Source organism: Rattus norvegicus, chromosome 16, assembly GCF_021556685.1.
Source record: "Rattus norvegicus strain SHRSP/BbbUtx chromosome 16, alternate assembly SHRSP_T2T, whole genome shotgun sequence".
Taxonomy (NCBI): Eukaryota; Metazoa; Chordata; class Mammalia; order Rodentia; family Muridae; genus Rattus; species Rattus norvegicus.
The window spans coordinates 17,957,933-17,979,529 of NC_141549.1; the positions used below are offsets into that span (position 1 = coordinate 17,957,933).

General features: G+C 44.2%; 1 protein-coding gene across 1 annotated transcript; it reads right to left on the reverse strand.

Annotated features, from left to right (window-relative positions):
- Positions 1–1,727: 1,727 nt before the first annotated feature.
- Positions 1,728–21,572, reverse strand: Zfp617 (zinc finger protein 617). The gene is given in 4 exon segments (NM_001408734.1): positions 1,728–4,132; positions 5,794–5,854; positions 6,038–6,164; positions 21,481–21,572. Coding segments are annotated over 4 exon segments (1,272 nt in total). The 5' UTR covers positions 21,484–21,572; the 3' UTR covers positions 1,728–3,051.
- Between the last annotated feature and the right edge of the window lie 25 nt (positions 21,573–21,597).

A 21,597-nucleotide genomic window follows, 5' to 3' on the forward strand; every position in this document is an offset into this window, starting at 1 on the left:
CCGAAAGTGACCTGTGTCCCTGGATCTTTGGTGACCCAGTTATTCTGGGTTTGGGGCAGATGTTGTGGCCTCACCTGTGATCCTGGGCATGTTAGAGCACCTGGGAGTAGAGCTTCCTCTGAGTGTTGTGGGACTGGGTGCAGAGCAGACACCCAAGGCCTGCTCAGACTGATTCAGACTGGAAGCTGTCTTACCCTTTTTTTTTTTTTTTTTTTTTGGTTCTTTTTTTTCGGAGCTGGGGACCGAACCCAGGACCTTGCGCTTCCTAGGTAAGCGCTCTACCACTGAGCTAAATCCCCAGCCCCTGTCTTACCCTTTTTAAAGATGGTGCTAGTCCCTATGGGCTAAGTATTCTAACACATGAAATCTATGGAGGCCATACCTATTCAAACCACCCCAGAAGAGTAGGATGACTCCCAGCACATCCTCTCTGCACTCACCTTTTTCTCTGGGTGTCCCAGCGATTCAGGGACCAGCAAATGTCCAACATGATCAGGACTTTATTCCCATACTCCCTGCAAAACTCACACCATGAAACAGACTTTGGGATTTATTGGGGAGTGTTGGGGGAGAGAGAAGCGGAAAAGGCTGCTTCCAAGTGAGGATGGGAGGGAAGGAGTGCTGGGGAAATGAGCCCAGGGCCACTAAACTATTGAATGACTGACTCCCCAGGGAAAGTCAAATTTCAAAGCAACACCCATGAGCAGAACTCCACGCAGTGACAGTGTTGGAGCCAGGGATACACATCTGAGGCACCATTATAGCTAAGTGAAAGCACTCCCTAGACAAGGGTGCCAATGGGGCTGAAGAGGGGGCCCAGCACTCACTCTTACCTAGCGCCCACTTTTGGTTCCCAGCACCCATTGTCAGGTGGCATATAGCCATCTGTAAGATCAGCTCAAGGGCAATCTAATGCTCTCTTCTGGCACTTGAATATACATACAAAACAATACTATTTTAGAATGAATGAGTAAACTTTGTGCTGAAAAGTACAATTTATATTAGAAAACAAACATGGAATATATGTATTTTTTAAAAGATTTATTGGGGTTGGGGATTTAGCTCAGTGGTAGAGCGCTTGCCTAGGAAGCGCAAGGCCCTGGGTTCGGTCCCCAGCTCTGAAAAAAAGAACCAAAAAAAAAAAAAAAAAAAAAAAAAAAAAAAAAAAAAAGATTTATTACACTGTAGCTGTCTTCAGACACACCAGAAGAGGGCATCAGATCCCACTACAGATGGTTGTGAGCCACCATGTGGTTGCTGGGAATTGAACTCAGGACCTCTAGAAGAGCAGTCAATGCTCTTAACTACTGGGCCATCTCTCCAGCCCGTGAAATATATTAAAGTGATAAAGTATAGCCATAAGTAGCTAGTTAAAAAACCTGGTGCAACTGCAGGCTTTCCCACCCATGCCCAAGTTCCCAAAATAATGACTTTGATGAGTGATTACCTAGGTTATAAGCTTGGACTTCTTCCCCGACTAGCTTAGAGCTTAGTTAACCTGTTTATTGTATCCTAAGTCCTGCCACACGGCTAGTTCTCGCTCCTCAGTTCATGTGACAGTCTCCATCATTATTTTCCCCTGTGCCTGACTCTATCCCAGAATCCACTCTCCCTGAACCCCACCTGTTATTTGCCTAAGCTAAGAGGCCAAGAGCTTTTATTTTATTTTATTTATTTATTTTTTTTGGACAGGTGATGTTTCCATACAATAGTCTCTACAAACTGGACAATTTTCAAAGTCAGTTTTTATTGGTCCATTAACCACAAAAGTACTTAAAATTATGATTAAAATGTATATTTGAACTGTATTTTTATTTTGTACTTGTGGTATGTGTGGAGGTCAGAAGGCAGCTTACAGGAGTTGGTTTATTTTACGTTTTCTAGGACTTGAACTCAAGTCATCAGGGTAGGCAGAAAGCACCTTAATCCACTGAGCCACCTTGCCAGCCCTTCAAATACATTTCAACTTACTTGTAGGATCTAACTTTGTTAAAATGCAACAAATGAAATTTTGTGGACAAGGAAAAACCACTCTCATTGAATACACATACAGCCTGGGAAGTTTGGCAGACAACTATGGTCCCACTTACATTGGAGAGCGAAACTAGAACCAGGTAGGTTCAGATGAACACGGGTGTTTCAGCATGACTCATTCCGCCCCCAATAAATAGATATTAAAACCACCCAGAAACGATTGCTTAAAACCCACAGAAGGGGTTGAAAGATGTAGGAGCGGAGGACAGGGTGCAGCTGTTTCATTGTTCAACACACTGAAGCTTTGGCTAGGTGCATAAGATAATGGGTTATGAAAAAGAAAACGGGAGCGGGTGGGGAGTGGACATGAAGGTGGGAGGGGGACATGTTGAGGAGTGTCTGGGGTAACTTTGGGTAGACATAATCAAGACAGTATGCACATTTGAAACTCCAAATACCAACCAAATTATGACTAAGAATCAGAAGTCCACAGTACACTGACACATTTAGCAGTGAGCTACTGAGAGAAACCACAGGCCACTGTCGCCACTGTCCCATCGTGGCTTCTAGGCAGCATTGGATCAGCAGGTTTTATACTTCTTTAGGAACTCACTTCGTGGGTTTGAAAACATTTGTTAACTTGGCAAGAATCCAACAATTGTCTCCATTTACGGATTTCGTGTCTGTGGTGGGTCATGGACGTAACACGGCACCTGACTTAAGATTTTGTTACAAGGTAGGGTGGGAGAGGCTAACAGACACAGATCTCTTTCTCTTCACCATGTCTTCCCATGTGTGCTAGCAAGAATGGCCAGAAAGCTTTCCCAAGTTCTCTCTGTGGAAGTCCTCGTCAGTACATCCTGAGAGATGAACCTCTTTCTGGTGTTCTTTCAACTCAGAGGCCTTGTCACACAAACCGTGGAGTTTGTCACACAAACCGTGGCAAACACTGGGCCTTTGGCACACACACTGCATTCAGAGGCTCGCTTTCCACTGCCATTTTTTTTTTCTTTTTTTAACGAGGAGCTGGAATGTGCAGAGCTCTTTGACGTAAGTATTTAAACGATCCTCCTCCAATTAACTGTGTATAGCCATGTGCCTCCGAAGACTTTTGGAGTATGAGAACACCTTGCCACACTCCTTACACTCATAGGCCTGCCTTTTGTGTGTTCTCATGTGATTCTGAATGTAACTGGGACAACTGAAGGCCTTCCCACACTCCTTACATTCATATGGCTTCTCTCCAGTGTGAGTGGTCTCATGGTTGCGTAAGGAAGAAATACATTTAAAGGCTTTCCCACATTGTTTACATTCGTAAAGCTTTTCTTCATTGTGGCACTTCTTGTGGTTTCGAAGGGAATAGACATAGGGGTAAGCTTTCCCGCATACCTCACATTTGTAAGGCCAGGCTCCACTGTGCGTCCCTAGATGTCTTCTTGCACAGTGGCCAGAAGTGAATGTCTTCCCACACTGCATACATTCATAAGGCTTCTCTCCAGTGTGAATTCGCTTATGTGCTTGAACATGGCTGGAGTGTCTGAAGGTTTTCCCACACTGCTTGCATTCATAAGGTTTCTCCCCAGTGTGAGTCCTCTTATGCAGTTGAAAAGAACAGTAACCAGTGAAGGCTTTCCCGCAGTGTTTACATTCATACAGTTTTTCTGTAGTATGAAGCCTTTTATGCAAGTCTAGGGAACTGGAAGTCCAGAACATTCTTCCACATTCCTTACATTCAGGTATCTCTCCGGAGTGAATCGCTTTATGTTCCCTAAGGGCAATGGCGTTAGAGAATGTCTTTCTGCATACCCTGCACTTATACCTGTCTGCGTTGTGAGTGAGCATGTGCCTGTCAACACAGTAGCGGTAACTGAAGGCCTTCTCGCAGTATTTACATTTATACGGCTTCTCTCCGCTATGGGTCTTTTTATGTTTCTTAAGGGAGCCAAGGCACATAAAGACTTTACCACACATTTTACATTCATAGTATTTCTTTACGTATTTCTGATAGTCACATGGTCTGTACTTAGAGTTGGATGTAGTGGGCCTCTTCAGGGATGACTGAATGGCGGTGTGACATTCAGGAAGCTTTGACTGGACAACTGTTTCTGCACACGGGCCACTGTTTGTAAGTTCACACTTTCTCTTTACCACTTGGACTCTGTAAAAGTTGAGAAATACAACCTTAAGAGTTTGCTTACTAATGATTTTGTATTTTTGAGTAGATATTAGATCTACATTGATACCATTCACAAAGCAATGTAGGCTTTTATGCTCTGAAGGGTGGGCAGATGGGGAAGTCCGGAGTGAGTATGTAAGGAGGGGATAACATCCTGACTGAATGTATGTGCTGACATGGGCAAAGCCTTGCTGTCTGAATACGAATGTTGACTGTCTGTACGAGTGAGTCCAAGTGTTTACAGATGGCTGACCTGTGTGTGTAAAGACTAGCAGCTTGAGCCTGGACTGTTACCTCCAGAGATTAGCTCTGTGGTGTACATAACAGAAGGGCTCTGGGTCCGGTTGTTGCATAGATCGTGTCCCTCCGTCAGAGTGCACTCGGCCACCCACCTCCAGCTTTCCTTTACATTTATCCTTCTCTCACTTCCCAGCAGCCCAGCCAGGGTTCCTGGGCCGAGCCACGTAGGGCATGCAGCTGAGGAGAAGTTTTAAGATAAGCGGATTTAAGGGTCTGAAAGATGGCTAGACCGCACTACGATTATTACGTTTTAAGATTTGGTTTGTTTTTTAATGATGCACATGTGGTAGTTGGAGTGAGAATGGGCTCCACAGGCTCACATATTTGAATGACTGGTCGCTGACTGGTACACTGTTTAGGAAGGATTAGGTATGGCTTTGTTGGAGGTATGGTATGTTGGAGGTATGTGTGGTGGGGGCTTTGAAGTTTCAAAGCCTGTGCCAGACCCAGTCTTTCGCTCTCTATCATGTACCTGTGGGTCAGACGGAAACTTTCAGCTCTGTGCCATGCCCGTCTGGCCGACCCTGTAAAACTGAAGTAAGCCCCCAGGTAGATTGTTTTTAATCAGTTGCTTTGATCATGTTTGTCTTCACAGCCATAAAATGTAACTAAGGCAGCAGCTGGTACCAGGGACCGGGCGCTGCTGTGACAAGCTTGTGTTGCTTTTTTGGGACTCTGGATTAGGAAAGTGGTTGAATGCTGTAAGTAGGGCTTATGGCCATCCCAGTAGGAGGTTAGAAGACAGCTGAAAGTGGACTATGGAGGCCCAGCTCAAGAGGTTTCAGACAAAACAGAGACTAAGCTAGAGACCATTTTGGTGATATTTTGGAATAGAATGTCTCTCTTATAGTAATTAAATCAGTGTATGTGTGTCTGTGCATGTGAGTGCACATGCAACGAAGGCCATAAGAGGGCGCTGTGAGCCCTGAAACTGGAGGCAATTGTGAGCTGCCTGGTATGGGTGCTAGGGACCAAATTTGGGTACTCTTTAAAAGCAGTAAGTACCAATGAGCTCTCTCTAGCTACCATGGCTAGTACTGAGCAGTATTTATCTGATTTATCTTTTAAAAAAATCCTTGTTTTACACTTAAAGGATTCAGGGATCAAAATTAGGTTGCCAGGTTTGTATGGCTGGCCCCAGCTGGAATGTCTTAATATTGTTCCTACATAAAGTATTCTGCAGACCTCAAACATCCACAGCGCATATAAACATTCATTTTCAGAGCTTAGAGAGAGTAAAAAACAGAATAAATAGTCTGAATTTGTGCTGTTTTTAATATTTTTGATACCCAATTTCCTGACATCTTGGGGGACATGGCTACTTCTTTGTGGGTATTCATTACCTCAGATTTCTCCCTAGACTTCTGAAACAAGCTTCCAAATCCCAGCATTCCCAGTTTATACCTAAAATACAGATACAGAACAATTAAAAACATCAATTAGCAAATAAAAAAATGTAACAAGATCATTAGATGTTCGGTGCAATCGTTAGATGTTTAGAGGTCAACTCTGACTGACCATGGTGCACCCATCTTCATTCCAAATCAGCACTTGGCAACAGTGAGTGAAGCCAGGCATCAGGCTCACCTACAGAAGTCAGATTCCTATAGGTTTCCCGCATCACATCTCTGTAGAGAATCTTCTGGGAAGGATCCAGCAAAGCCCACTCTTCTTGGGTGAAGCGCACAGCCACGTCCTCAAAGGTCACCAAGGCCTGAAACATCCCATACATTACTACAGACAAGGGGACTGGCATCAAGAGGTGTACCTTCTCCACTGACATCCACGGAGAAGAAAATGACGACTTTCATCAGTTCCAGGGCCTGGTGCTCAGACACTCTCTGCACTTTCTCCCACAGTGCAACTGTGGTTTTAGCAACAAGCAGTGTTCTAGTTTGATTTCTGTTGCTGTGATAACAACTGTGACCAAAAGCAACTTAGGTGAGGAAAGAATATACAGTGGTTTGAATGAAGATGTAGGTGTGTGACTAGGAAAGCATTCACCTGGGGACGTGCTTACAGTTTCAGAGGAGTTGTCCATGGCCATCACTTGGAAAGTCTATGCCAGCCCCAGTGTGCTCTGTTTCATGCTGTGGATAAATGTAAGCTCTCAGCTACTTCTCCAGTACCATGTTTGCCTGCCTGCCTGCCACCATGCTCCCCAAAACCATGGCCATAGACTACTCTCTGAAACCATAAACATGTTCCCAATTAAGTTGTCTTGGTCACGGTATCTCTTCACGGCAACAGAAAAGTAACTAAGACAGTTTATTTGGCTTACACTTCCAGGGAAACCTGCACACGGACTGAAGCAGGGATTTGGAGCAGAAACCACGGAGGAACAGTGCTGGCTCACTTGAAGGTTCATCTCAGCTAGCTTTTTCATATAGCTCAGGATTGTTTCTCTAGGGAATGTTATTGCCCACAGTGGGTTGGGGCTTCCTATATCAATTACCAACCAAGACAATTGCTCACAGACATGACCACATGCCAGTCTGATCTCGGCAATCTCTCAATTGAGACTCCCTCTCAGATGACTACAGGCTGTATCAAGTTGCCAGTCAAAGCTGAGTAGGACAGGTACACAGAAGGCAATGATGTGTGCAGTGCGTGCTGGTGACCCAAAAGTGGAGGTCAGAGGATACAGGGACCCATGGAGTTGGCCTGATCTATTTGCATTAAAAGGCATGTGTCATAAGTTTTTGCCTTCCAGTTACAGAGAGAGAGAGAGAGAGAGAGAGAGAGAGAGAGAGAGAGAGAGAGAGAGAGAGAGAGATACTCCCCCAGGCAGTGAAACATTCAGGCCAGTTTATGTTTCTCTGTATGTTCCCTAGGAAGTCGAGGTATAAAAAGTCTGAGGGCTCTCAATAAAGTTGTCACAGCCTCAATATTCCTGTGACCTCTCCAACCAGCCTGGCTTAATTCCTCAAGACCATACCATGTGACGTTGGCCCTGTAAGTAAGCACAAGTGACTACAAGAGTGCAATTGACAGGAAGCAGTTCCATCCTTCTACCATGTGGCTCAGGGATCAAACTGAGATGCTAAGGCTGGGCAACAGCACCTTCGTCTGCCTGGATATCCACCTGGGTCTTAACATCTACACGGGGGCTGCAGCATGCGACCTAATACAATTGTGTAGGGTGCTGAAGGACTTAATACAAATTCCCGAGACTGCCCCGTTCACAGGGTTCAACCTCTGATGGCGTCTGAGATGGCTCAGTGGGGACAGGTAATTGCTGCCAAGCCTGGTGACCTAAGCTCAATCCCTGGAAGCCCCGTGGTAGAAGGAGAGAAACAACTCCGTAAATTGTTCTCTGACCTCCACACAAACAGCATGGCATAACTCCTCCGTGTTAAGAATGCACATATCAATAAATAACAACATATGAGATGCTACACAACCAATATGAATTAAATTTTAAGTATTGCTGGAAAATTATACATGTGAATTAATACAGGTTAATTATTCTACAGTATATACATATTCCCAAGTATGCTTTAACTTAAAAGTATATTCAAGTGTCAGTTCAATGCCATACAAATAGCCTCCATCTCTGGGCCTACCACTTGATCTCAAAATTAGATAAATACTTTAAAACACAACTACAAAACAAGGTGGCTCTTGAGAAAGAACACTTTCTGCTCTTGCAGAGCACCCAAGTTCAGTCTCCAGGATCCAGTTCAGGTAGTTTATAGCCACCCACAACTCCATTCCAGGGGGGCCAATGCCCTCTTCTGCCCTCTAAGGGCACCTGTACACACATGTCACACAGAGACCCAGTGATTTCAAAGGTGACCAGCTCCTTCATGATCCTGCAGCTGTGACTTTTAAAGTAGTAAGGAGATGTATGAGATTTATGTACTCCTAGCACTAACTGAAAAGAGGATGGACTACCTCTGCTGACTAAGTATGCAGAAGCTTGAGGAAAACTACAAGAGATGAAACAATGTTAAGGCAGTTAGCTGTCCATGAAATTGCAACAAACCCGTACAGGTATGTTTCTAAACAGGCTCGACAGCACAGGTGTGGGTGGGTAACAGTGGGCAGGGGTGCTCTGCTCCTGGGAGAACTTGCTGTTTTTATAGTGGATGCAAGCCAATTTGTAGTGTTTAGACTGGGTGGGCTACAACCCCTTAGAATTCCACCTCCAAGGTACCCAGCACCCCTTTCTGGCCTTCCTAGGCTAGGCAATGCAATGCACTTATGTATAAAACACACACATACACACACACACACACACACACACACACACACACACACACACACACACACACACATACACGCTCTAAGTTAAAATAAAACGAATCTTTTAAAAAGACTCTCAGACTCTACAAACTATAGAGAGACCAGGCAGATGCAAAACCAGGAGAACAGGAGTAATAAAATTCAAGAAAACAACAAAAGGAAAGTCCTTTTCTTTGAAAAGATGAATGAGTGCTGGAGAGATGGCTCAGTGGTTAAGAGCTCTGACTACTCTTCCAGAGGTCCTGAGTTCAATTCCCAGCAACCACATGGTGGCTCACAACCATCTGTAAAGAGATCTGATGCCCTCTTCTGGTGTGTCTGAAGACAACTACAGTGTACTTATAGAAAATAAACGAATAAATCTTAAAAAAAAAAAAAAGAAAAGATGGATGAATTTAATAAAATTCAACTAGTGAGACTAAAACAGGAGAGAAGGTAGATGAAAAGGCTCGGCAAGTAAAGGAGCTTGCAGCCAAGCCTGATGACCCGAGTTCAATCCCTGGGACCCACAGTGGAAAATAAGAACATTTCTAAGTGTTCTCTGACCTCCTTATGCATTCCATGGCATATGTACACACACACACACACACACACACACACACACACACACACGCACGCACACACACAGATGCACACACACAAATAAGACCATCTAGAAATAACCAGTATCCATGATGAAAGATGACCCGTGAACATGAGGTCATGGAAACTGAAGGGAGCACAGAGGAGTATTATGAACACTTCCAGGCCCATGTGTTTAATAACTTGACTGTAATTAGCCACTCCTCAGGAAGAAACAATATACTAAACTTGAGATTGGTAGAGGTGATGTTAACAGGATGAATGAAGGCAGGAGGCCAGCCCAAGCTGTAAGAGGCCCCTGTCGGCTCCAGTCCTTACTATTCTTCCCTCCAAAGAGCCAACCACGAAAGCCAAAATCTTACCTCATACCATGACATAGAATTGTCTTAATTTTAGAGGGAAGGTTTCATTGTGTAATCCAAGCAGTTCTAGAAGTTACTATGTAGCCCAGGCTGGCTTAAATCCCCCATCTCACCCTTCTGAATGCTGTGATTACAGGCATGTTCTGTAAGGCCTAACAAGGATAATAAATTCTCCCCTGCTTGACTAAAACAGAATTTCTACAGAGGAAATGCACCCAGGAAAGCAGCCGGTGTCACTACCAGTTCACAGGGGAGCCCACATTCTGAAGGTTAGATGCATTTCTTGTCTGGCCCCAGTGGTACCTTGAATCCCACTGAAAGAGTCATGAGAGTAGGCCCGGGGACTGGTGCTATTACAGTTGAATCTGAGGCTGGTAAGATGGCTCAGTAGGTAAAGCTGACACTGTTCCTACCGCTCCCCCACCACTGCCATCCTCCCCCCACCCCCATAGACAACAAATTTAGGGTGTGTGTGGGTGAAGAGATAGCTCTGCAGTTAAGAACACTTGCTCTTTAGGTAACCTGGGTTTGGTTCCCAGGACCCATGTGGTGGCTCACAACCACCTGCGACTCCAGCTCCAGGGGATCTTCTGACCTCTGTGGGAATCAGGCACGCACCTAGTGTACATGTATGCATACAGACCAAACACATAAAACAGAGATAAATCTAGAGAGGAAAGGAAAGAAGGGGGAGGGGGAGGAAGGAGGGAGGAGAGGGACACACACACACACACACACACACACACACACACACACACACACACACACAGAGGCTGGAGAGACGCTCAGCAGTAAGCATTCAGGCCGCTCTTGCAAAGGGCCTAGGTTTGGTCTCTGGCACCTACACGGCAGTTCAGAACTATCTGTAAGTCCTATTCCAGGGGATCTGATGTGCTATTCCGGCCTTGGGAGACACCAGGCATGTACATGATGCTCACACACATGCAAGCGAGCATTCATACACATAAGAAGAAAAGGGCCAGAGAGATGGCTCAGCAGCTAAGCGCACTCTTGTAGAGGACCCACATCAGCTCCCCGCACTCACACCAGGTGCTTCACAACTGCCTGCAATTTTAACTCTAAGGACTCCACCACCCTCTTAGAGACTCCGTGGGCACTGAGCATAATCCTGCCATTAAAACTTTTCAGGGGGCTGGAGAGATGGCTTGGCGGATAGAAGCCCTTGCTGCTCTTGCCCAGGTTCGCAGCTACATGTCGGCTCACAACCGCCTAGGCCTGCTCTTTAACACAACTTTGTCCATTTTGTATTCAGCCTCCATTCTGCTCATAAGAGAAACTAAATTCAGGTTCTTAGACTGCACTTCCCAGAAGTCATTATCCATAGTGTACACTGGAAAGTTCTAGAAGGCCGTAACTCTATGGTTGTCCACCTGCCCACCCCCTCACCGAGGACCAATCAGCTCACAGGTCAGCTGACGACACTGTGTCTGGTTAGCCAAATGTCGCACTGCCTCCACCCCTGCCTTCTGAACCTTTGAGCTTGGTTTTTCCTATAAAAAGCCTTCCCTAAGAACAGACTTGATACCACAATGAGGCTCTGGTGTCCCTTTCTGTGGTCCTGATTGTTCAGGGTGTGTGTTCAATAAACTATTCTTGCTTAAGTGAGATCAGTGTTGCGTATGGTTTTCGTGCCGATTCCTGAACAACCACCATCAATAACTCCAACTCCAGGGGACCCATTGCCCTCTTCTGGCCTATTGGTGTTAGCGGGCATGCACAGAAGCGTGTGCGGGTGTGTGTGTGTGTGTGTGTGTGTGTGTGTGTGTGTGTTGACTTCCTTCAGTGCGGGTTTTCCTTCCTAAGTGTGTGTGTGTGTGTGTGTGTGTGTGTGTGTGTGTGTGTGTGTGTGCGGGTGTGTGTGTTGACTTCCTTCAGTGCGGGTTTTCCTTCCTAAGTGTGTGTGTGTGTGTGTGTGTGCGGGTGTGTGTGTGTGTGGGTGTGTGCGTGTGTGTTGACTTCCTTCAGTGCGGGTTTTCCTTCCTAAGCTCCTTCCCAGAACTTCACACTGTTTTCTTACTTATTGTTGTTCTGAGACAGGGTTTCTCCGTGTAGCCCTGGCTGTCCTCAAACTTGGAGATTCACCTGCCTCTGCCCCTGCTACCCTCTCCCCTCCCAGTCCCTGGATTAAAGGCTCCGGCCACTACTGCCCAGCTTGTTTATTTATGTACTTTATAGTTATTGAGACCATTTTCATGTAAGACCATATGAGACCATCAGGCTGGTCTCATAATCCCTAAGCGGCCAAAGGTGGCCTTGGACTCCTGACGCTCTCCCTTCTATTTCCTAGTAGTGAGATCCCACTCACAGGCCACGCCTTTCCCCTGTACTTTGGGGTCAAAGGTCTCATATAACCCAGGGTGCCTTGAACTTCATCTGCTGGCCTCTGCCTCCCAAAGGCTGGGGACTCAGGGGTACACACCATTCCGGGCTCACTAGGAATGATTTAGCTTTCTCCGATATGCTCGTCCCTTTTACTTTCACAGAGTTTAAGTGTATGGGTGTTTTGCCCGCACATATGTCTATGTGTCCTGTACATGCTTGGTACCTGCAGAGGCCAGAAAAACGTTAGCCAGTTGTGAGCCACCGTGTATCAATGTGTATTTTAAAGTTGGGACCTAATGAAGCTAATGTTGAGTCTGGCCTTGAACTTTTGATCTATCTGCCTTTACTTCCCAAAGTGCTGGGATCATTAGGCCTAAGCTACCATGCCTGGCACTCGCATACAAAGGAAGACAAGGAGGGGCTGGAGAGGAGAGCTGGCTCATCAGCTAAGAGCCTTGACAGCTCTTACAGATGCCAGTTCTCACATGGAGTACTCAAAACTGTCTCTAATGCCAGATCCAGGGGAATCTGACACTTGTGGTGTCCGCAGGCACCTGCACACATCACCTGCACACATGTGCACACACAGACATACAAACTCACACGCATACACACAGTTATAATGACAGCGTGGAAGTGGGAGGGGATTTCCTGGGGAGAAGAGGGAGGGGATGCGAGGAGGGCGACAATAATTATGAAGTGGATGCGATGCCTCAGAAGCTAGGAGCACGTTTGCTGCTTAATTATGGGAACAGGAGTTTTAGACCTACAAAAAACTGGATCCTAAAGACTGAACAAGAAAATGTTTCTTGAATTCCAGTGTGTACCTCATCAGAACCTGTGGTATATAGGTGAGCCTGCCACCGCTTCTCCTGGTCTCTACAGGCTACCTGTCTCCCGGGAGGTCTGCCAAAACCAGAACACAAGGACACAGGGAGGCAGGAAGCCTGCCCTAACCAAAGACAGCACTGCCTACCTCTCAGGAGGCCTTCTCCAGTTCAAAACACCCAGGCCAATTAACACCGGAGATAACCAGAGGGCAAAAGGCAAGTGCAAGAGATGAGAGTGTAATTTGGCACCATCAGAACCCAGTTCTCCTACCACAGCAAGCCCTGGATGTCCTAACACACTTGAAGAGCATGATTCTTATCTAAAACTTCATCTCATGAAGATGCTGGACGCCTTTAAGGAAGATATGAATAACTCTCTTAAAGAAATACAGGAAAACACAGGCAAACAGAAGAAGCCCTTAAAGAGGAAATAAATAAATCTCTTAAAGAAATACAGGAAAATATAATCAAACAGGTGAAGGAATTGAACAAAACTGTCCACTACCTAAAACAAAACAAAAAACAAAAACAAAACCGGAAATAGAAACAATAAGGAAATCACAAATGGAGGCAACCCTGGAGATGAAAAATCTTCTAGATCAGGAGTCACAGATGTAAGCTGCACAACAGAATACAAGGGAAGAGAGAATCTCAGGCATAGAATACACTGACACAATTGTTAAAGAAAATACAAAGTCCAAAAGGCGTGTAACCCAAAATATCCAGGAAATTCAGGACATGATGAAAAGATCAAACCTAAGAATAGTAGGAACAGAAGAGGGTGAAGATTCCCAGCTCAAAGGGTCAGAAAACATCTTTAATAAAATCCTAAAAGAAAATTTCCCTAACCTAAAGAGATGCCTGTGAACATACAAGAAGCCTACAGAACATCAAACAGATTGGACCAGAAAAGAAAATCTTCCTGCCATATAATAATAAAACCACTAAACGTAAGAACAAAGAAAGAATATTAAAATCTGTAAGGGAAAAGGGACAAATACCATATAAAGGCAGACCTATCAGAATTACATCAGACTTCTAAAGAGAGATGCTAAAAGCCAGAACATCTGGGACAGATGTTATGCAGACCCTAAGAGATGACATATGCCAGCCCAGCAAAACTCTCAATCACCATAGATGGAGAAACTAAGATATTCCATGACAAAACCAAATTTAAACAATATCTTTCTACTAATCCAGCCATAGAGAGGATATTAGAAGGAAAACTCCAACATAAGGAGGGTAATTACACCCTGGAAAACACAAGAAATTTATCATCTCACAACAAATGAAAAGGAAGAGAAACACACACACACGCACTGTACTGGCTAGTTTTGTGTGTCAACCTGACACAAGCTGGAGTTATCACAGAGAAAGAAGCTTCAGTTGAGGAAATGTCTCCATGAGACCCAGCTGTAAGGCATTTTCTCAATTAGTGATCAAGGTGGGAGGACCCAGCCCATTGTAGGTGGTGCAGTCCCTGGGCTGGTAGTCTTGGGTTCTATAAGAGAGCAAAATGGCAAGCCAGGGGAAGCAAGCCAGCAAGTAACATCCCTTCATGGCCTCTGCATCAGCTCCTGCTTCCTGACCTGCTTGAGTTCCAGCCCTGACTTCCTTTGGTGATGAACAACAATGTGGAAATGTAAGCTGAATAAACCCTTTCCTCCCCAGCTTGCTTCTTGGTTATGATGTTTGTGCAGAAATAGAAGCCCTGACCACTAACACATACACACACACACACACACGCACACACACCCCATCACCTCCAACAACAAAAATAACAGGAACTAACAATCATTGGTCTTTAATATCTCTCAACATTAATGGACTCAATTCCCCAATAAAGAGACACAGGATAACAGACTGGATATGCAAACAGGAGTCATCATTTTGCTGCATCAAGAAATACATTTCAGCCACAAAGACAGACACTACCTCAGAGTAAAAGGCTAGAAAAAAGTTTTCCAAGCAAATGTTACCAAAACAAGCTGGAGTTGCCATTCTAATATCTAATAAAATGGTCCTTGAACCAACAGAGATAGGGAAGGACACTTCATATTCAAAGGGAAAATCCACCAAAAGGAGGTCTCAATTCTGAACATCTATGCCCCAAATGCAAGGCATCCACTTTCATAAAAGAAACTTTATGAAAGCTCAGAACACACATTGAACCTCACACAATAATAGTGGGGGATTTCTTCTTCTTCTTTTTTCTTTTTCTTTTTTTGGGAGCTGGGGACCGAACCCAGGGCCTTGTGCTCGCTAGGCAAGCGCTCTACCGCTGGGCTAAATCCCCAACCCCATAGTGGGTGATTTCAACACCCCATTCTCCACAATGAACAGGTTTTTGAAACAGAAACTAAACAGAGACACAGTGAAACTAAAAGTTATAAACCAAATGGATTTAACAGATATCTACAGAACAATTCACCACAAAACAAAAGAATATACCTTCTTCTCTGCACTTCATGGGACCTTTTCCAAAACTGACCATATAATTGGACACAACAGATACAAGAAGATTGAACATGCATAGAATCCCATGCATTCTATCATATCACCACGGATTAAGGTTAGACTTCAATAGCAAAAAAAAAAACAAAAAAACAAAAAACAAAAAAAAAACAAAAAACAACAACAAAAACAAAAAAAACCCAAAAAACAAAAAACAATCCCCCCCCAAAAAAACAAAAAACAAAGTCCACATAATCATGGAAACTGAATAACTTTCTACTCAATGGTCTCTGGGTCAGGGAAGAAATAAAGAAATGAAAAACTTTCTAGAATTTAATGAAAATGAAGGCACAGCATACCCAAACTTATGGGACACAATGAAAGCAGTGCTAAGAGGAAAAGTCATAGCACTAAGCACCTGCATAAAGAGATTGGAAAGATCCTATACTAGCAACTTAACAGCACACCTGAAAGTCCTAGAAAAAAAAGAAGCAAACACATTCAAGATGAATAGAAGGCAGGAAATAGCCAAACTCAGGGCTGAAATTAACCAATTGGAAACAAAGAAAACAATACAAAGAATCAACAAAACTGGTTCTTTGAAATGGATGATTTTCTAGACAGATACCACAGCACCAAGGTTAAATCAAGATCAGACAAACTATCTAAACAATCCCACAATCCCTAAGGAAATAGAGGAAGTCATTAAAAACCTCCCAACCAAAGAAGGCCCAGGACCAGATGGTTTTAGTACAGAATTCTACCAGACCTTCAAAGAAGAGCTAACACCAATACTCCTCAAACTATTCCACAAACCAGAAACAGAAGGAGCACTGCCTAAATCATTCTAAGAAGCTACAGCTGGTGTGAAATCTAAACAACACAAAGACCCAGCAAAGAAAGAGAACTTCAGACTAATTTCGCTTATGAATATTGATGCCAAAAATACTCAATAAAATTCTAGCAAACTGAACCCAAGAACACATCATAAAAACATTATTCACCACGATCAACTAGGCTTCATCCCAGAGATGCAGGGATAGTTCAGTATAAAAAAAAAAATCCATCTATGTAATCCACTATATAAAAAAAATCAAAGGAAAAAAAATCACATGATCATCTCATCAGATGCTGAAAAAGTCTTTGACAAAATATAACACCCCTTCATATTAGAGTCTTGGAGCGATCGGGAATTCAAGGCCCATACCTAAACTCAGTAAAAACAATGTACCACAAACCAGTAGCCAACATCAAACTAAATGGAGAGAAACTTGAAGCAATCCCACTAAAATCAGAGTCAAGACAAGAATGCCCACTCTCTCCTTAACTATTCAATATAGTTCTTGAAGTTCTAGCTAGAGCAATCAGACTACAAAAGGAGGTCAAGGGGATACAAATTGGAAAAGAAGAAATGAAGGTATCACTATTTGTGGATGATATTATAGTATACATAAGTGACCACCAAAATTCTATCAGAAAATTTCTATACTGAAAACCAGCTTCAGCAAAGTGGCTGGATATAAATTTAACTCTAATAAATCAGTAGCCTTCCTTTATACAAATAATAAACTGGCTGAGAAAGAAATTAGGGAAACAACACCTTTCACAATAGCCACAAATAATATATCTTGTAATTCTATCCAAGCCAAATGTAATGCCCGTAGGACAAGAATTTCAAGTCCCTAAAGAAAGAAATCAAAGACCTCAGAAGATGGAACGGCCTCCCATGCTAATGGGTTGTTAGGATTAACATAGTGAAAATGGCCATTTTACCAAAAGCAATCTACAGATTCAATGCAATCCCCATCAAACTCCAATACAATTCTTCAGACATGGAAAGAGCAAGTCTCTACTTCATATGGAAAAACAAAAAAGAACCCAGGATACCCAAAACAATTCTCGACAATTCAAGATCTTCTGGGGTAATCACCATCCCTGATCTTAAGCTGTACTACAGAGCAATAGTGCTAAAAACCACATTGTATTGGTACAGAGACAGACATCAATGGAATAGAATTGAAGACCCAGAAATAAACCCACACATCTATGGTCACTTAACCTTTGACAGAAAAGCCAAAACCAAAAAGTGGAAAAAAGAAAGCATTTTCAACAAATGGTGCTGGTCTAACTGGTGGTGTGCGTGTAGAAGAATGCAAATAGATCCGTATTTATCACCTTGCCCAAAAGCCCAAGTCCAAGTGGATCAAGCACCTCAACTCCAGCCAGGTAAGGTGAATCTAATAGAAAAGAAAGTGGAAAATAGCCTTGGACGCTTTAGCACAGGAGAAAACTTCCTGAACAGAACACCAATGAATCAGACTCCAAGAACAACAATTGACAAATGGGATCTCATGAGTCTAAAAAACTTCTGTAAGGCTAAGGACACTGTCAATAGGACAAACCAGCAACCTACAGATTGGGAAAAAAATCTGCACTAATCTTACATCTGATAGAGGGGCTAATATCCAAAATATATAAAGGACTCAAGAAGTTGGACCACAAAAAAAAAAAAAAAAAAAAAACCAAAAAAAAAAAACCAAAAAAACAAAAAAACAAAAAAACAAAAACCAACCAGACAAACAAACAAAAAAACCAAGTTAAAAAAAATGGGGTACAGAGCTAAACAGAATTCTCGACAGAGGAATCTGAAATGGCCAAGAAGCACGTGTTCAACGTTCTTAGTGATCAGGGAAATGTAAATCAAAGTGACCCTGAGATTCCACCTTAAACGAGTCAGAATGGCTAAGATCAAAAGCTCAGGTGACAGCACTTGTTGGAGGGAATTTGGAGAAAGAGGAACACTCTTCCATTGCTGTCGGGATTGCAAGCTGTTACAACCACTCTGAAAATCAATCTGGTGGTTCCTCAGAAAACTTGAAATAGTTTTATCTGAAGACACAGTTATACCACTCCTGGGCATATGGGCATATGTTAATCTTGTAGTGATTACACCCAGGTGAGTGAGCGAGTGTGTGTGTGTGTGTGTGTGTGTGTGGCACTCAGGGTCAAAGGGGAGGGGGGAGGGGTGAAGAACTCCAGGAAGGGGGGCAACATTTGGAATGTAAATACAATAATTTAATAAAAATTTTTTTGAAAATTCTTTAAAAAAGAAGAAAATGTTTCTTACTGAAGGTTCTGAGGACCTTAACCTACCCTCTGGCTAAGGGCCACATGTAGCCCCTCCTTTACAGGTACCCTAAGATCAGGGAATGAGGTGACTGGGGCTCACCAGCTTTCAGTCTAGCAGAGAAAGTGTGAGCCCCAGGTACTGCCTGTTGGCAAGTGCTACAGTAGAGGTTCCCATGCTGGGCACCTGGGGTGGGGTCTAACGAGGCCTGGAATTCTCTAGGGTTCAGCTATCAGCTTCCTTGTAACTCCTGAGAATTAAAGTTCCCAAGAGGAAGAGAAGAATGAGGGAAGGAAGGAGAGAGGGAAAAGAGATAGAGAAAGAGAACGAGAAGAGGAACCTGAAGTTACGGATTCTGAGGCCACAGTGACTGCTTATCTTGAAGATCATGGAGAGAGGTGACCACACCTTTCCTGGCACCTGGGAGTCAGAAGGAGGATCTCTGAGGCCTCAGGCCAGTGTGTTCTACAGAGCTCCAGGGCCACACATTAAGTAAGGCTGGAGAGATGGCTCACACGTTACTTTTCTAGAGGACCTAGGTTCAGTTCTGTGCACCCACATGGGTCCACTCAGAAGATTACGGAGAGTTTAAATTACTGACGGCTAATTTTTTGGCTCCTTGAAATTATTAAAAAAAAATCTCACAATTCTTAGTCAACCACGAGCTTCCATCAAACCCAGAATATCCGAGAATGTTATACACAGCATCGGGGTTGAGATCAGCATCTGTGGAAGACAGAGAAGCAGCTCCCAGGCAGGGTCAAGTAAGGACTGGTGACAGATGCCAAGCAGGGGCTGGAATGCTGCCCTTGAGAAGAAAATGTTTTTCTCACTTGGCCTTAAACTGTGATCTGCTGTGTCCTGTTTCTGTGGAAGCGGCTCTCCCGCTTTCTTGGTAATGACGAGTATACTTTGATAATAATAAGAGGGGTGATTTGTTATGTGAATATTTTCAGAAGAAGCCTTTGCTTAGTCTTATTTCTTTGTTTAGTCTTGTCTCAGTTGTTCCTGGTATTGTGGGAATAGCGATCTTATGGTATCTGGCCAAAATGGAAATTCAGGTAATGCATATTCATATCTAAATAAGGATTAAGAAAACTTACAACTGCATGCAGTTGCTTCTGCCTTTGCTCTGTATCCCCTGTGTTCTGGTGGTGTGCGACCATACCCAGGGCCCCCAACACACTAGACGTTGACAAGCATTGAGTTCCCATTTGCTGCAAACCTGTGGCCCCCACTGACACCTTTGATAAACACTTCCTCTTTGTCCCCCACCCCCTTTTTAAAGTATTTTCAAGGTGGGGTTTCCCTGTGTAGCCCTGGCTGTCCTGGAACTCACTCTGTAGACCAGGCTGGCCTCAAAATCTGCCCGCTTCTGTCTCCTGAGTTTTGGGATTAAAGGCCTCCACCACCACTCATGTAACTATTACCACAGTGGGACACAGAGGGGTGTTTGGGGGACCCACTCACGGCCACTCAATAACTATGCCTGTATTCCTTTCTGAGGTGTGAGAAGGTTGTGTTTTTTTCTGCCAAGCTGCCCTGTATTATTTATTCTTCAATTGCTCTCAAGCTGTCACTTCTGTTGTAGGACTGGGTCTCCGTTTCTGTCCATAGGTAGGACAGCTGCTACAGGGCCCAGACACAATTTATGAAGTAGTACTGGTCAGTTGGGTGTAGGGAGCCATTCTGAGCTATACAGTCACAGGGCGCTCAGCCCTAAGATGGCTGCTGTAAGATTATGAGATTGTTGGACAAAAGCCTCTCCCAGGAAGATTCCGGGAACAATCACAGGATGTTTCAGCCTGAGCAAACACCAGAAGTTCCTGAGGAGATTCCTGAGAAGGGCTTGACCTTTTCAAAGAAAGAATATGTCCCTGGAAGACTGTAGCCTCATTGTCTAAGGAGAATATCTTGCAGTTTAATGATTTACCTTATGTCCTTGGGCATTTCCCAGTACTCCCCCGCCCTAAGCTTCAGTTCCTGCTTCAATTCCTGCTTCAGAGCTTTAAATGCTGTACATTCCTCTCAATAAACAAGACCATGACAACAGAACCTTGCTAGGTCTCCTCCTTTTTTCCCCCGCCTTGACCCTCAGGTAGGGCCTCTTCGGGACCCTGAATAACTGGACCTGCTGGACGGGTCAGTTGGGGGTTACAGTGGGCCTCTCACCCCAACCCCTTTTGTTTGTGGCACACCAGGAAAAGGAGAAACCTACAGTAGCTGAAGGGAAAATCTTCCAAGATGATGTGATTTTTCTGTTGGGGACAAAAGTTCATACATATGTTCCTTTTCTCTCATCCTAGGGACACATGGTCCCACCAGGTGTGAATATGGACATAGGAAATGCATCTTTAGAAAAAGTAATAAGGGGTTGGGGATGTAGCTCATTGGTAGAGCGCTTGCCTAGCAAGCGCAAGGCCCTGGGTTTGGTCCCCAGCTCTGAAAAAAAGAAAAGAAAAAAAAAAAGAAAAAGAAAAAGTAATGAAGGAAAAAGAAAGAAGGGGCTGAAGCGATGGTTCAGCTAAAAAGGCACTTGCTACCAAGGCTTACGACTTGGTGTTCAATCTCCCGGTTCCACAAAGCGGAAGGAGAGACCGGACTCATTACTTCCCCATGGGCCCCACCCGGACAAATAAGTGTAACTTTAAAACATCAAAAAGAGGGCTGGAGAGATGGCTCAGTGGTTAAGCAGTGATTGTTATTCCAAAGGTCGTGAGTTCAAATCCCAGCAACCACATGGTGGCTCATAACCATCTGTAACGGGATCTGATGCCCTCTTCAGGAGTGTCTGAAGACAGCTACAAGTGTACTTATATATAAATAAATCCTTAAAAGAAAACATCAAGAAGAACACAAAACCATCCCAAAGAGCAAATTAACTCAGTGAGGATCCTTTCCATTTTACCCCTGAAAACACGCATACATACTGATCCCCTTTTCACATTGCGGTTGAGCTGCGGGCTCCGGAAAGGGGCACCAGAGTTGGTTTACAAACTCTCCGCAAGTTCCGAGCTTCCGACTGCGCAGAACCCGCGACTCCTCGGCCCTCCCCTCCCACCCGCATCTCGGCACTGCACTCACCATAGTGCGCTCCTGTCCTGCCTGCGCTGCTCAGTGCGGGGTGTCAACGCGGTCCGTGCGCATTGCGAAGCCGCCAGGGAGAGCGCCGAAAATGGAGGCACCAGGCGGACGAGCGGC